Here is a 15244-nt window from a genome sequence, read left to right as displayed (position 1 = left end):
AGTTTAGTTTATAGGTAGTCACTTTAACCAGTTTTGGGTAATTCGTGACTTCTGGCGAGGTTGGGGAGATCGAAGCAAACTGCGCGTGCGGATGGACGCGAAAAAATTTACTGTCACGTTTTCCATAGATTTTTGAAAAAAAATTTGCGGCTGAATTTTCTCTCTCTTGTAGCGTTTTAAGAAGATATTTTAGAAAACAAGTTTGATAGTGTCGTGTTTGAGAAATATTAAATTCAAGTGAATTTCGATGTGAATGTCTATGCTTCCGTAAAACTTCCGAATATTCTGCGGCTTATGCGAAACCGGACAGAAGAGATAGTTATATTGAAATACCTTCTCCATACTCGAAGTTGCTATCTGGAAGCTGGAACTAACACTTTGAGGATCTGTTTCCGATATTTCTCGGAGAATGTGCCGTCGTGAACTTCCAGAAGAACTGAATACCTGTCAATATTACCCACTGAATCGAGATTCGTCGTTTTATCCATAGTATTCTGGAAATATTTAAGAGCATGGCCGATTCAAACTGACTTCAATTGGCAATGTAACCTGAGTACCAGATTCGAAATCGGGTGAGGACGTTCCTTATATTTATTTATTCTTTATATATTCTACTGTGAAATCAAAGCGCAATGTATGGGAAGTTTGGAGTCTTCTATTTTCCCGGAGGGGAGAGTTTTCGATTCTTCGGACATCTTGTTTCGAAGATTCTTGAACCGGTTATTTTACGACAATTTTCATGTGGCGGTGACAGTACAGTAACAACAAGTTATGTCCACAGTTATCCCCGCCCAATCCGGAAAATCCCGATCATTTTGTCGTTTTCATTGTCATTTTTTATTTCGACACTTTTAAACGTTGTTTGTCGTATTTTTTGTTTGCCTTGCCGTATTTAGTCATGTATTTTGTCGCTGTTTTGGCTTTTTTCGTGATCATATTCATTTTCCAACGCTTTTTCATCGTCTTGTTATCTTTTTGTTGTCTTTTTTTCGTGTTCGTCGTCTTGTTATCATCGCTGTCGTATTTTTGTTCTTGCTTTGGGCTGTTTTTGTCGACTTTTTTGGCGTCTTTTCTTTATTTTTGTCATTTCCGACTTTTGTCGCCGTTTCGCCGTTTTTTTTGTAGTCGCTTTATCACTTTTTGAAGCATATTTCATCGCCTTTTTGACACTATTTTGTCATGTTTTTGTTCTTTTTGTCGGTGTTTTGGCGTCTTTGCATCGCACTTTCATGTTATTTCCGTCATATTTTTATGTGTCTAATTGTCTGTCGTTTGTGCCTGAATTATGCCACTGAAAATGGATGGTAAAAGTTGACCCCAAACCTTTTCGTTCAAAGTTTTACGTGGTTTTATTAATTATCATACAATTACTACATCTTTTATCAATCGATTGGTATACAAACCATTGAAAACCGTTCAGAATTAACAGAGTTATCAGCGATCAAAATCTTTTATTTTTTCGTGACGCTCGCATTTTTAGATTTGTTGGAATTGCGCCCTATATTGCCGTAAGACGTAGTCCTATACATCCTGACTATGTTGTGATCCCGAGTGAAATAAGCACAAAAATCATACTAAATAAACTCGGCTTTATTCATTGCATGCAAACCAATTTGTTCGATAAAAAGAGTACATTCAAAAGTATAATGCAGCACTTTGTGCTTCAACCATCACCACCAAACCGCCTTAGGAAATCATCTTCCTAATCATATAATTGAGAATGCCACCGTTGCGGAAATACTCCAGATCTACCTCTGTATCGAAGCGTACCACCACCTGGAACTTGAGTCCACCGTCCGTTTCGACGGTAATTTTATCGTGCGGTTTCACATTATCCGGCAGCGCAATGTTAAACTGCTCCTGTCCGGTCAGACCGATCGTGTCCGCATTTTGCCCCTCGAGATACTGCAGTGGAATGATACCCATACCGACCAGATTGGACCGGTGAATACGCTCGTACGATTCGGCAATAACGGCCTTAATACCCAGCAAGTACGGTCCCTTCGCAGCCCAATCCCGGCTCGATCCGCTGCCGTAGTCTTTACCGACGATGGCAATCAACGGAGTACCTTCCTGGGTGTAACGTTCGGCACAATCGAAGACGTCCATCTCTTCACCGCTTGGAATGTGAAGCGTACGCGGTCCCGGACCGCTGACCAGTTTGTTCACCAGACGAATATTGGCAAAGGTGCCTCGTGCCATAACGGCATCGTTTCCTCGCCGCGATCCGTACGAATTGAACTCGCGTGGGGTCAGTCCACGGGAGGCGAGATAGCGTGCAGCAGGACTGTTACGAGCAATCGAACCGGCCGGTGAAATGTGATCGGTAGTAACGGAATCTCCTAGGTTGAGCAAGGCACGGGCGTTAACGATGTTGCACATCTTAGGCAGGTCACGCGTCATACTCTCGAAGAATGGTGGATGTTTGATGTAAGTAGATGCTTCGTCCCACGGATAAAGTTTTCCAGTTGGAGCATTCAAACCCTGCCAGGAGTCCGATCCAAGCTCAACCTTCGAGTACACATCGCGGAACATCGCTGGAATGACGAACTGTTTTTCGACGGCTTGAATTTCCAGACGTGTTGGCCAAATATCCCGCAAAAACACTTTACTGCCATCGGCTTTAGTTCCTATTGGCTCTTTCTCAAAATCGATATCCACCGTTCCGGCTAAGGCGTACGCAATGACCAGCAGGGGACTGGCCAGATAGTTGGCACGGGTATTTGGATGAATGCGACCTTCGAAGTTTCGATTGCCAGAAAGTACTCCACAACAGACCAGGTTGTTCTTCTCGATGGTGTTAGCGATGTTGTCGTCCAATGGACCGGAGTTACCGATGCAAGTCATACAACCGTACCCGACGACGTGGAAACCCAATTCCTCAAGTGCCGGAACAACACCCGATTCCTTCAAATAGTACGTAACAACTCCGCTTCCCGGTGATAGCGACGTCTTAATGTACGGAGCAACCTTCAAACCAGCTGCAACCGCTTTTTTTGCCAGCAATCCGGCTCCAAGCATTACCGAAGGGTTGCTGGTGTTTGTGCAGGATGTAATTGCAGCTATCACGACGGAACCGTGACGAAGAGCGTAACTCTTTCCATCAGCCCAACTAAAATGCCCCTCTGCTTTCAATTCATCTTCCGGAATGGCAAAACCCTTGAAGCCAACTTTGGCTGTCAAGCAGTCACGGAAGTCCTTCTGCATCTCGCTAACAGACACCCGATCATGGGGACGTTTAGGTCCCGAAACCGACGTGACTACGGTAGCCAAATCCAACTGCACGGTCTGGGTGTAGATCGGATCCTGCGATGCGTCACTAAAATTACGCAACTGATTGGTTGCCTTCAGATAAGCCTCAATAACCTGAACTTTATCTTCTGCACGGTTCGTTTGACGCAGATAATCCAGTGCGTTTTGATCGATTGGGAAGTAACCGACGGTTGCTCCATACTCCGGACACATGTTACTGATCGTGGCACGATCGGCAATGGACAACTCGCTGACACCAGGTCCGAAGAATTCAACAAACTTGCCAACAACGCCGATCTGTCGCAGGTGCTTCGTGATAGTCAGGACCAAATCCGTAGATGTTGCCAGCGGATTCAGTTTACCCGTCAACTTGTACCCAATGACCTCCGGAAGCAACATAGATATGGCCTGTCCCAACATGACAGCTTCCGCTTCAATGCCTCCAACACCCCAACCAACAACTCCCAACCCGTTGATCATAGTAGTGTGAGAATCGGTGCCGACAACGCTATCCGGATACAGCATCTTCACGCCATCCTTGGATTTACTGTCATCCTGAAACACCACACGAGCCAAATACTCCAAGTTTACCTGATGAACAATGCCCGAACCGGGTGGAATTATCAACATATTGTTAAACGCTTTGGCTCCCCACTTCAAAAACGTAAACCGTTCCTTGTTTCGCTCAAACTCCAGATCCTGATTCTTGTTCAGCGCATCGGGCGTCCGAGCGAAATCCACCTGCACGGAATGGTCAATCACCAGATCGGACGGACAGATGGGGTTGATCTTATCCGGGTCGCCGCCAAGCTTCAGAACGGCATCACGCATCGCCGCAAAGTCCACCACCGCCGGCACGCCGGTGAAATCCTGCAGAATCACCCGCGCCGGCTTGAACGGGATCTCCAGCTCGGCGTCCGTCTTGACGCTCTTGGTTGCCTTCCAGCTCAGGATACCGCGTACGTCCTTTTCCAACACCTGGAAATTGTCGCAGTTGCGAACGGCCGATTCCAACAGGACGCGGATGCTGTACGGCAGTTCCTCTGCGGGGCAGAAGAGATTTTTTTTAATGAATCTACTAGGAACAGAGTGGTTTGGGGTCGGGATACTTACTAAATTCCTCGAACGAGGCAATATCGAAATAGTGGAATGTTTGGCCATCGACATTTAGCTCTTTCTGCAAGCTTTGAAATGGGTTGGGACCTGAAAATTAAGCAGAAGAAAATTATTTTCTGTTAACTGAAACACTGGCAGAATGCTCTATTATATAACTAATTAAAATTGTCGGAGTAAAAAAAAAACTAAAACCAGATGAGGCTGTTCATAAACAATCTAAGTAGCCGTAATGCACTTTAAGATAAAAACACTGCAATATTTAATTTTCATTTTATTTCTAACCAAAATTTTCTGTTATAGGCCATCGATGCACCGATTTTGACTGTGCAAAACTGGTTGTAACGGTTCGGATTGTTCACTTGATCCTGGGTTGCTTATTGTACTATTTTCATCGTGATTAAACGGAAATTCAGTCACAGGATTAGATGCCAAGCTGTCAATTTTCTTAAGATGAGCTGTGTTCCTTTCTAGTATTCTCCCAGATATAGGATCAAGAATCTTCACCCTGTTTCCAATTTTATCTAAAACGTTGTACACAGTTCTTCCAAATGTTGAAGTTAGCTTTCCGGTTGAAATAATGTTTTGTAACAACACACGATCTCCTTTTTGGATGGTAGACACCTGTGCTTGGCGCCTCAAATCTTCTCTTTCCTTTCCCCTTTATTTCGAAATAGTGTCTCTATCTTGAATATCTGAGGTCACTTGGGGCACTGATTCGATGTCACTAATTGATGGAAGCTTAAAACGAATGATCCTACCTTATAGTAACACGGAGGGAGCCTTGCCGGTAACGGTGTGTGGGATTTTGTTATACATTTAAGTCGTTTTAGAAGCGAACGGCTTTGTCTCTCGACTTCTCCATTAGCTTGAGGTCAATATGGAATTAATATTTCTCGACCGACAATAATCTTTAAACTCTGTGCTGATGAATTGACGACCATTGTCCAAAGTTATCGTCCTAGGATAACCTTGCCGAATAAAAATGGGTTCTACGCGTTTAATTGTTTCCTCTGACGTGACTTTCCTCATTATGCACACTTCTTTATAACGGCTGTAGTAATCCACGATTACTGGCATGTATTCGTTTGACGACAGTGGCCCAAGTGGTCCATTGCGACATCTATCCAAGGTTCTCTCGGCATTGTATGACGGAGCACTGGTTCGGGGGCTGAAGGCTTACTTACTAGCCGACATCCTTCACAATTTTTCACTGTTCTTTTTGCCTCATCCATTCCAGGCCACCATACTCGATCACGTAACCGAGATATCATTAATGTCTCTCCAGGATGGCCTTCGTGTGCAAGCTGTAGCCTGTAGCATCCTTGCTCGCAAACTTTGGGGAATACCAATTCTACATCCACGTATGACGTACCCCTCAAGCAGACTGAGATCGTTTTGAAATGGCGTGTACTTCTTTGCTCTACTCCTAATTGTTTCATTGTTCCAATCAGCTGTTTCCAACGCATCTTTAACTAACAGTAGTTCAGGATCAGTATCCAAGGCATTTTTTATCTCTGATACATCAATGGCTACTGGTTCGGTGATAGCATTGATGTAGATCTGATCATCACAATCATCTACGTCTTTACTATCGGTTGGTAAAGAAAGCCGAGACAACGAATCTGCTATGTTCTCTTTGCCGGGCTTATAAATTATTCGGAATTTGAAGGGTTGTAGTCTGAGCACCCACCTCTCTATGCGCCCAAGAGGTTGTGATGTTAGCTTAAAAATTGCTGTGAAGGGTCTGTGATCTCTTCAATAACAACTACCACGGGAGATACCCACGGGCTTGGTCCATCTACCTTTTTAATTATTCTCAACTTCAGAAGTCTATTAAGTTGGTCTTGCACCTGCTGTCGGAGAGCAATGGGAATGCGCCGGACGTGCTGAGCTACCGGTGGGATGCTTTCATTCACTCAACATTCCTAGCCGGGCATTGTTCTCCTGACTTGTACATTTTATAACCACATCTGCCATGATCACCTGTAATGCGAAACTGTGACTGGTGCAAGCTGTTTTCACTGGATATTTTATTTATGAACCTAGGATCACGATTGTTACACAGGGTGTTATCTGTAGTAACTGTATGTTGACCAAGTTCACGAATCTGGGGTGACATTGCGATTCTCGTTTCGAGTGATTTTGGTTCGTTTCGACCTCGTTAAACGAATGGGCAAAACGAACCAAAATCACTCGAAACGAGAATCGCAATGTCACCCCTGATGTTGAATGGATAGATGGGTGTTGACTAGTTTTGTGAGTTCGTCTAAGTTGATGGTAGGTTTTTCCAGAATCTTTCTACGGAGTTCTAGTGGGGAAAGCATTACTATTTTGTCGATCATGGCGGCAGCCTTACTTGCTCTTTCCGTAGTTCCGAAATTACACTTATCAACTATAATTTTGGCGCGTAGAAGGAATCTGTCCAATGTTTCACCTGCGGCTGGCTTTTCATTCCGAAATGAATGTCTTTCGAATGTATCATGACGCTTTGGAGCAAAGCAATCGTCAAGCTTACGGATGATGTGGTTGAAGTCGTCTTCATCATTTTCAGGATTGTCGATATCCGCCGGGATCGCTCTTGTATACCGTCTGTATTTGTCGTCCAGTCACAGCCAAGAAAATATTGTTAAGCTTTTTCTTCTTTTTCTTGCTCAATGCTTTAGCGATATACTCAAACTGCTTTTTGTAGTCGACTCATTTCTGCCCAAGTTCCAACATGGGAACGTTGTCGCACTCGAACGGTGGAATCTTGAGGATTTGGTCATAAATTTCTGTGAAAATGATTAATTAATCTGGTGGATTTAAGGAACTATTTTGTAAATTAATGAAGTGCGTTTTTTTCTAGGTTGTTCTTTTTGTTGAATAGCAGCCTAAACATATTCCTCTTGTTGCTATGCAACCAGCTGCATTGTTGCTACATTATATTTATTCGATGAAAACATGTTTTTCTTGTTGCCATGCAACACCTTTTTTAAATGATTTGATTTCAACTGGATATGAACGCGTCGTTTTGCCTGACCCGATCGGAATTTTCCGTCGCTTAGGCTCCTCACTTGAGGCCTTTTTTTATTCCTGACCCAACAGAACTTTGTTCGTTGCTTAGGAAATTGTCGTTCGTAACGAGGAACTCTTACTTTTGCCTGACCCGACCGGATTTTCTCTATCGCTTAGGTTTAGGTACGAGGTACTGTTTTTTTCTTGCCTGACCCGAACTATATCGAAAAATAACATCTTCATATGTTAAAACAAAGCATCCTTAGGCGACAATCATGTTAAAAGTTCAACTCAAGAATTAACTCAGAGGGCATCGTTGGCAATTGTTGGTGCCAGTGTACAGACGTCCTCTCCACCAGATAGGACTCACTGTATAATTCTGTTAATTAAGGCATGAGACACTCCTATCCAGTTTTTTACGAGCCATAATGGCGGACGCGTTCGTAATATTTGAACAGCATTTTTGACATTTCCCTAATACATCGCACGTTTTATTTCCGCGTGTTCACGGTAAAATAAAGGAATGTACGGAAAGAAAACGTGCGATGTATTGGGGAAATGTCAAAAATGCTGTTTAAATATTACGACCGCGTCCGCCATTATGGCTCGTAAAAAGCTGGATTATATCAAGCAGGATGGGCCGAGGTTCGCTACATTAAAGGTATTGAACGCCTGCTGCAAGCCAATTGACGCTTTCTTTCTCCATCGCTCATCGAGGATTCGTTTCACAACAAAGATTTTATCGGTGACCCTTGGAAAACTATCTATGTAATATAGTAGCAATGGTGGGAGTTGATTTCGTAACCGGTTTAATAGCTCAGCATGCAGATCGTTCAAACCTGGTACGGTGTTGCTTTTCAAATGACGTAGAACATCCCAGAGCTCGAAACTGGTTGATTCACCGCCTGGAGGATTTCTTCATCCAATCTCGTAAAATTATTACCACAATGACTATTGTAGCAGCTTTTCCTTGGTAGCAAACGTTCTCGGCAATGCTGCGGAAGAAGCCCGATTGGTCCGGTATTTGCTTGGGAACTTCAAGGCCACTATTTCAGATTAACAGAGCACGATCTTTTTAACCGATGCGGCTTGCAGCAGCACAACTTTACTCACTGGTCTTGATGTCGATTTTGCTGTTTTGGCGGATACTGCCCTACTTTTTTTTATCTGGTCCATAATATACTTTTTTATTTACTCGTTTGGTCAGTTTCCACGGTGCAAAAACTCGGCCATCAACATTACCAGATCGTCGACGCCGTATTCATAGTGCTTCCTATTGTCAGACAATTTACGACTTCTGATTAACTCGGGCTGATACTCAACCACCCATCTACGCCAAACGCGGCCAGCATAAATCTGAGAATGTTTGTAAGCTCCACGACAATTCAATTCTTGTTCTTCAAACTGATGATCAAACTGGATTGAATCATTTCGTGGTGTCAGCGGTCGACTGTCTATGACAGCGGTTCCCAACTTTTTTTTGTCTGCGAACCCTTTACCGATATTTTACAAAAAAAAATGAACCCCCTGAGAAAAATCCAATTTATATGACTTAATGTGTAACATTTTGCTGAAGAACATTGACCAAAACAGGTTATCAAGAATTCCTTCTTGAATCATCATCAATCTTGATCATCCAGAGGTCGCTTAGTTTCGCCGTTGCAAGTCGCTTTCGATTTGGTCAGGCTATCTTGCACGTAGGGTCCCTCTGTTGCTGGTGCCGGTGGGGTTGCTGTAGATAGCTGTTGTTCTTCGCACAGTCGTTCGGCATCATTCGAATCATTTAATTTTGACCCAATCCTTTTAAACTCCGCTCACAGTCTGGCGTAGATTGCCTCCGCCGTCGCAAAGTTCCTGGCTATCGAATCAAAGTCATCTGCGAAGCCTAGGAGTGGACTACCTTTGCTAAAAATTATGCTTCTCATTTCGATACCCGATCTTTGGATCACACCATCAAACGTGATGTTGAAAAGCACACAGGATGTTACGGCAGGCGTTACGACCAATACGCTAGCGTCGTATGTTACCAAAGGGCACGCTGGTAAAATGAGAACTGGGACCGGGATCAGCACACAGTCATAATGACAAGATCATTTGCATTCAGTCCGTTAATAGATTGTCATCTCTGGATAAGTGCTAATTAATTTTCTTATAATTTTCAACATTATTAATAGTTAAATATTATTACTGATTTTGTTATTCGGACCAGGTTCCAACATTATTAATACGCGGCTGCACGGAGTAGGCAGACCTAGCAAGTGAGGTTAGGAGCACCGTAGGACAAAGAAAGTCACTAAAATTGTAAGCCCTTTTGGATAACACGTGTTCCGCATTGAAACTGATATAAATTTACAGCTTTAAAGCTCGTTATGGAATAAACCATTTAGCTGACAGAACGGTGATTTTTCCTATTTGCCGGTGGCAACACAGGATAAGCCGGCACTTCTCTCACTCAACCTTCGCTGCATCTCGGAGTGACTCGAGAGTGCCCCCAAGATGCGCACGAAATGCATCACTCAATCCAATGTAGCTCTGATCAATCGCGATGGTTTATGCGGAAAACCATGTTTGTGTATTTGCTCTTATAGCAGGTCTCTGTCGACTGTATCGTATGCTGCTTTGAAGTCAATAAAAATGTAATACCTGGGCACGTTGTACTCTTGACATTTCTAGAAGTTCTGTTGGATGGTAAAAATTTGGACCGTCCCTATTCAAATGTTCGACCAATTTTTATGATAAACTCCATAAAAACCCAACTAGCAGGTATTTTCATATTTATTTTTATTGTTGTTGCTAGTGCTGTGCTTCCGTCTACCGCCTACTTAGCTTCGAGGTACGATGCTGGTCTAACAAGCCAGTCGTCGCATGTTCGAATCTCGGCTAGACGGTGCTTGCTTGATAGAGTCAGTAGGATCGTTACACTGGCCCCGTAATTTTCCTGTACTCTAAACAGCCGGCTGCGAAGTCTGTCGATAAAGAAGGGTAATGTCTAATGACGGTTTAAGCCGACTTTGCTTTTTTGCTGTGCTTCCTCGCAACAAAGAGCGTACTGTTTCTTACTTAAATTTAAGCAACTGCTTACATCTCATACAAATTCTTCATCGAGTGAGCTGTCACAAGAGAATTCATTCGCTCCTCTTTTCAAGGTACACATGCTCGATCTACTTTTATCTATGCTTCCGAGTTCCTGTTTGTATTTAGCACTAGTGACATCAGCGAAGGAGGCTTTCATTTGAGCGTCAAACATTTCGAAAGCCCACAAAGGTACCACCCAACCATGTGTTTATAGACTTGGTAAACTTCCCCCTGCTAAACTGATTGTACAGCTATTGCAAAATTGGAGAAATTATTGGTGTCGATTAGCAACGTTGATTGTTAGACACGCTCCCTTGGACCTATCGGAGCAGTCAAGCTGGTTCTTTATATCAAATCGCAGCTGGGACAGTATGTCGGTCAAGTCAGAGTCCTATCATTGCTGCATCGTCAAAGGGTTTCAGGGTACAATTCGATTCAATTACAATTCTACAATTCGACTTACTATCAATGGTTACAATTAAAAATGTGCCCCATTTGCTTTCAAAATTTACTTTTTGAAATCAATAAACAGGCCCTTCGCGAATTTTTCTCCAGTTCCACATCGTTGATGGCTAAGGTAGCACACTCTGGCTGACGCCCGCTCAATGTTGACTTTCGCATGTCTCCGCTTAACGATCATCCTCAATATTTCATCTGAAATTCTGCCGGTGAATGCAACAATGACTCCAAACTAATTCGTATCCTTCTTGCACTGGTTTGACATCTCTCATCTCATCTTACACATCAAATCAAATTGTCGGCCACTACTGCCAAATTTTTCGCGAACCCCCTAAAACTTTTGGTGAACCCCCATGTGGGAACCGCTGGTCTAAGACATTTATCACCCTCACACAACAGTTCGCAGCACTAAATCCGTTGGATAACTTTCTCGTAGCATTGCACGAAGAGTACACTTTACGGAGCGAACCAAACGCTCCCAGCGCACCTCCAAGATGGGGAGCACCAGGTAGAATGAGTTTTCACTCAACGCGTCGTAAGCTTAAATAATCCTTAATCTGCGACTGGTCCAGAGTTCTTACCAGCTTTTTCAGTTAAGTTAGTACCATCGTCGGTCATGATACACTGCGGTCAACTCCGAAAAGCCATGAAACAAATAGCCATTATATAGCAGCTGGTGTCAAGTGATGGAACAACTTCGAGGTGTACGTCCCTGTAAGTCAGGCAGGTAAATAGCACCACCCACCTTTTCTCTATACGTCGGCCAACCTTCACACAAAAAGGATCAAAATAATCGATCTCCGTTTTGGTAAATGACGAATGGATCCGTCCTTTCAGGAGGAATATTTACAGTTTGTGAAACTGAACTCTCGGCACCTTACATAAAGTATACTTCTTCCAATATTCAATCACAGGATTGTTAACTTTGCATGATTTGCTATTATCTTGCACATGACCTCGCATACTTGTCTGTTTCGAACTGCTTATTTTTTCGCCGAATGTCCCTGACTATACTTTCAGGTACAATGCATTGTGAGCATCAGTTATATCTTGCAAAGTGATTATCCATCGTTGGGGCTTCCCATGTCTTGATAACGACCAGATATTTCCTATTTTCAAATAGTGCAGTAGATCGGATCAAACGAATATAATCTGAAGATCTCGTAATGTCGGATAAGTCTATCATTGCCTTTTCAAAAACTGTACAGTACAGTGAATCGAAACAATCATCGGCAACCAACTTAACTTGGAACGTCACTAGTTCAAATGGAGGATATTTCAATCGGTTCCTCGTTGAAATCAAGCATGAAATTCTGGACCTCTGAGCCAATTTTGCGTACAACCGAACTTAAAAGATTTTGTAGCTAAATCGGTCACGTTTAGTCGCGATGGGATCCAATGCCACAATACTTTAGAATCGCTCCAGAAATAGATCTTTAGTCACTGGAATTTTCATTTCTTCTTGAACGACTTTCATTGTTTGACTTGCAAGAATATACATCCTTGGAAATCCAGTCTTCTACTGTTTGTCCAATCTGGTACTGTCCGGGATTTTAAGGGAGCAACTCTCGATTTGGCGTAGACCAACGATACCTGCGCCTTCCATTCTCGTCGATGAACCATACATATAAATATCGCAAGCAAAAGCTTGCGCCCATCATGAATTTTAAGTTTTCTCTTAGTTGGCATCGTCTCATCAGCATATACTTCTCCAAGTGAACTTCTAAATGATCAACGGAAAATGTTATTCTGGAATGTTATAGCAAAAATAACGTTTCTGGTTCCAAGTAAAAAATAAAAAATAGATTAGTGACTTCTAAATTATGCATCATTTTGTGATTCAACATTTACCTATTTTGCAAACCCCATAAAAGCGACATTCAAGAAATCAACCTGACTAATATAAGGCTGAACCACTTGTATATACACGATATGGGTATAAAACCTAATTTCATATTGTGTGGGACGATATGGACAATATATAGTACAATAACGGTATTATCTTGTTAGCAACGATGCATTCGGTGTTTATTATTAATACATAGAAACCCAGTCGGTTGCTAGCTAGTAGGTATAGCTTACCCCCTTCCCACTCCACCCACAATCGCACATGTTGGTTGGTACACAAGAAAGTTCTACATTGTAACAGTTTTACTAGTCTGGTCTGTAATAGTAACTCGACTAGACCTACTTCGCATTACAACAGGTAGTTGGCCGTCAGCGCAAAGTCAAACTACCTGTAGGTAGAAGCACCACCTGTGTGATTCTCCCCGACAACTCGACTGCAAATTGATACTCGCACAAGATATCAAACGAAATTTGATCATCTAATCATTTGGTCTGGTCTCAATGGAGCAAAACGCAACGGTTGTCGTCGTATTAAGTTTGCTAAAGAGCCTCTACTAGCTCATCATGTAATGCGAATTTGTTATCTCTATTTGCTGCCGCTCGTTTTTTTTGGCAAACTGTTTCCAATATTGTGCACAACGTTCCGACGGTTGATTACGCAACTGCATCGTCTAATTAAAGGAACCATCAAATTTTGATTAATTCCAGCGCACGTACGGTCAAGAAGTCAAAGTCATCGATCGACGTTCGTACCGTTTTCCACGCAACGATGTGTGAGTGTGCAACAGCAGCAACAGTACCTAACTCGTGCGGTGACTTCTTTAGCGTCCGCGATCGAATGACTTTTTTGGACCTAACCGGTCGGATCACCTTTTTTCGTATAATCACTTCAGCGAGAAAAAAAAGTACAAGTTGATATGCTTAGTTCCTGAAGTATAGAGGACGATTTAGTACTTATCACCGGACGAAAGGTGCACGGCTTATCAGCCAAAATAACACGCAAACCGCAGAAGCAGTGAATGGACAATTATTATTCTAATCGGAGTTTTAAAATAAGAGCAGCGCCACTTACCAGCCATGCTGTCTTTCTCACAATTGCTTTCGTAACCTCGTAACCACGTAACCACAACTATCGGGGTACAGCCTACGATGGGAGAAAAAGAAATTAGCTTCCGATAGTTCCGTTCCCGGCAATAAAAAAAAAATAACACAATCACACTACGCAGTACTTTGTTATGGTTGGATACCGATGCAATCCACAGAGAAAAAAAATGATTCAACATCAACAACAAACACTATCCTATACAGAAATGTCTACCTTTTCTTGCGCACACTAGAAACTGCAACCGCAAACGACCGCGAGCAAACACATCCAATCCACACCGAGCCACCTGAGAAACTGAGCTAATGTTAAGCTAAACCAAACCCACCAACCCACCAAACATAAAAAATAAGCTTAAACAAAAACCGCGAAGAAGAAGGAAAGCTTGCGAGACTGTCAAACTCAGTGCTGCCAAAATATTGGTATGGTTGCGTAGTTTGCATAACAAAATGAGAAAACTTTGATCCAATCAAGATCCAATAAATATGCTGAAACATGGAAAAATGTGCAAACAAATTGCCCAAAATTGCTTTCTCGAATGGTATTTCCTCGAATGTACAGGGGAAGTTGGGTTAGACAAAATGATTGGGACAGGCAAAATTTTGATTAAATTTAAACAGCCATAATTTCTACAATACAAATCATTTTATAGATGAAGCCAATTACAATTGCATTCGACGGAAAAATTTACTACTTAGTTTTTCTCCCGTATTCCGCGGTAATACTCAGCTGACCAGTGGATATCGGAGATATTTCGTGTTATCTTGGAGTATGTTAAAAATTGTTTTTCAGCACTAGTAACTTTTTCTAGACTAACCGCGTGTTTTTAGTCTTGACCTTGAAACGGTCAACTGTTCTTTTACAATAGATGAAGGGACGGCAGGGGAAAGTAATGAAAATGTTTTAGAATGGGGTGGAAAGAGCGGCAAGGTGAGATGGAGGGGGGGGGGGGATTTATTAGTAGCTACGCCTAACAAGTAGTCGTTGTGACTCCTACCTTTTGTTCCAATGCTGGAAGGTGCATGGGTCGAACCAAGCTATAATCTAAGATTATAACCACAAACTATACAGACACCACGTGTAGAACAAAAAGCATAAAATCTCAGGGACCAGTTTCATTTGAAGTGAGTGAATCTCGTCCCTCGCATTTCTCACATATTCACATGGCACTCAAAGCTCTCAAACGCTATTTGTTTCTTTTACTCTGCCAGAAACTTATAATTCCATTCGCGCAGAAAACTCAGTAGCCCGATTACATGTATGTTTTTCCATAAAGTCATTTGTATGAATTTTACGTTGTTTACTGAACAACGAGGTGAGCAATTAGTAATAAATTACACATTTGTTTTTAAAAATCCTCAATTAAAATTAAGAAACTTTCTACGGGCGACGTTTGTG

The 15244-nt window shown here is 42.4% G+C and overlaps 1 protein-coding gene across 1 annotated transcript; it reads right to left on the bottom strand.

The window, feature by feature from the left end:
- Positions 1-1589: 1589 nt before the first annotated feature.
- On the bottom strand, positions 1590-14135 carry LOC128733773 (cytoplasmic aconitate hydratase-like). Its single transcript, XM_053827557.1, has 4 exons — positions 14063-14135; positions 13817-13888; positions 4366-4455; positions 1590-4295 (listed from the first exon to the last, which is right to left on the bottom strand). The coding sequence occupies exons 2-4, from the start codon at positions 13821-13823 to the stop codon at positions 1687-1689; spliced, it is 2706 nt and encodes a 901-aa protein (XP_053683532.1). The 5' UTR covers positions 13824-13888; positions 14063-14135; the 3' UTR covers positions 1590-1686.
- Positions 14136-15244: the final 1109 nt, after the last annotated feature.

This window comes from Sabethes cyaneus, chromosome 2, assembly GCF_943734655.1.
Source record: "Sabethes cyaneus chromosome 2, idSabCyanKW18_F2, whole genome shotgun sequence".
NCBI classification, from domain to species: Eukaryota; Metazoa; Arthropoda; class Insecta; order Diptera; family Culicidae; genus Sabethes; species Sabethes cyaneus.
Note: the sequence above shows the minus strand (reverse complement) of the source record. Positions and strands in the feature narration are given on the sequence as shown.

Excerpts from the sequence above, each read along its gene's own strand:
- LOC128733773 (XM_053827557.1), bottom strand. Across the intron at positions 4,296-4,365 it reads TGCCTCGTTCGAGGAATTTA|AGGAACTGCCGTACAGCATC; the intron begins GTAAGTATCCCG and ends TCTGCCCCGCAG.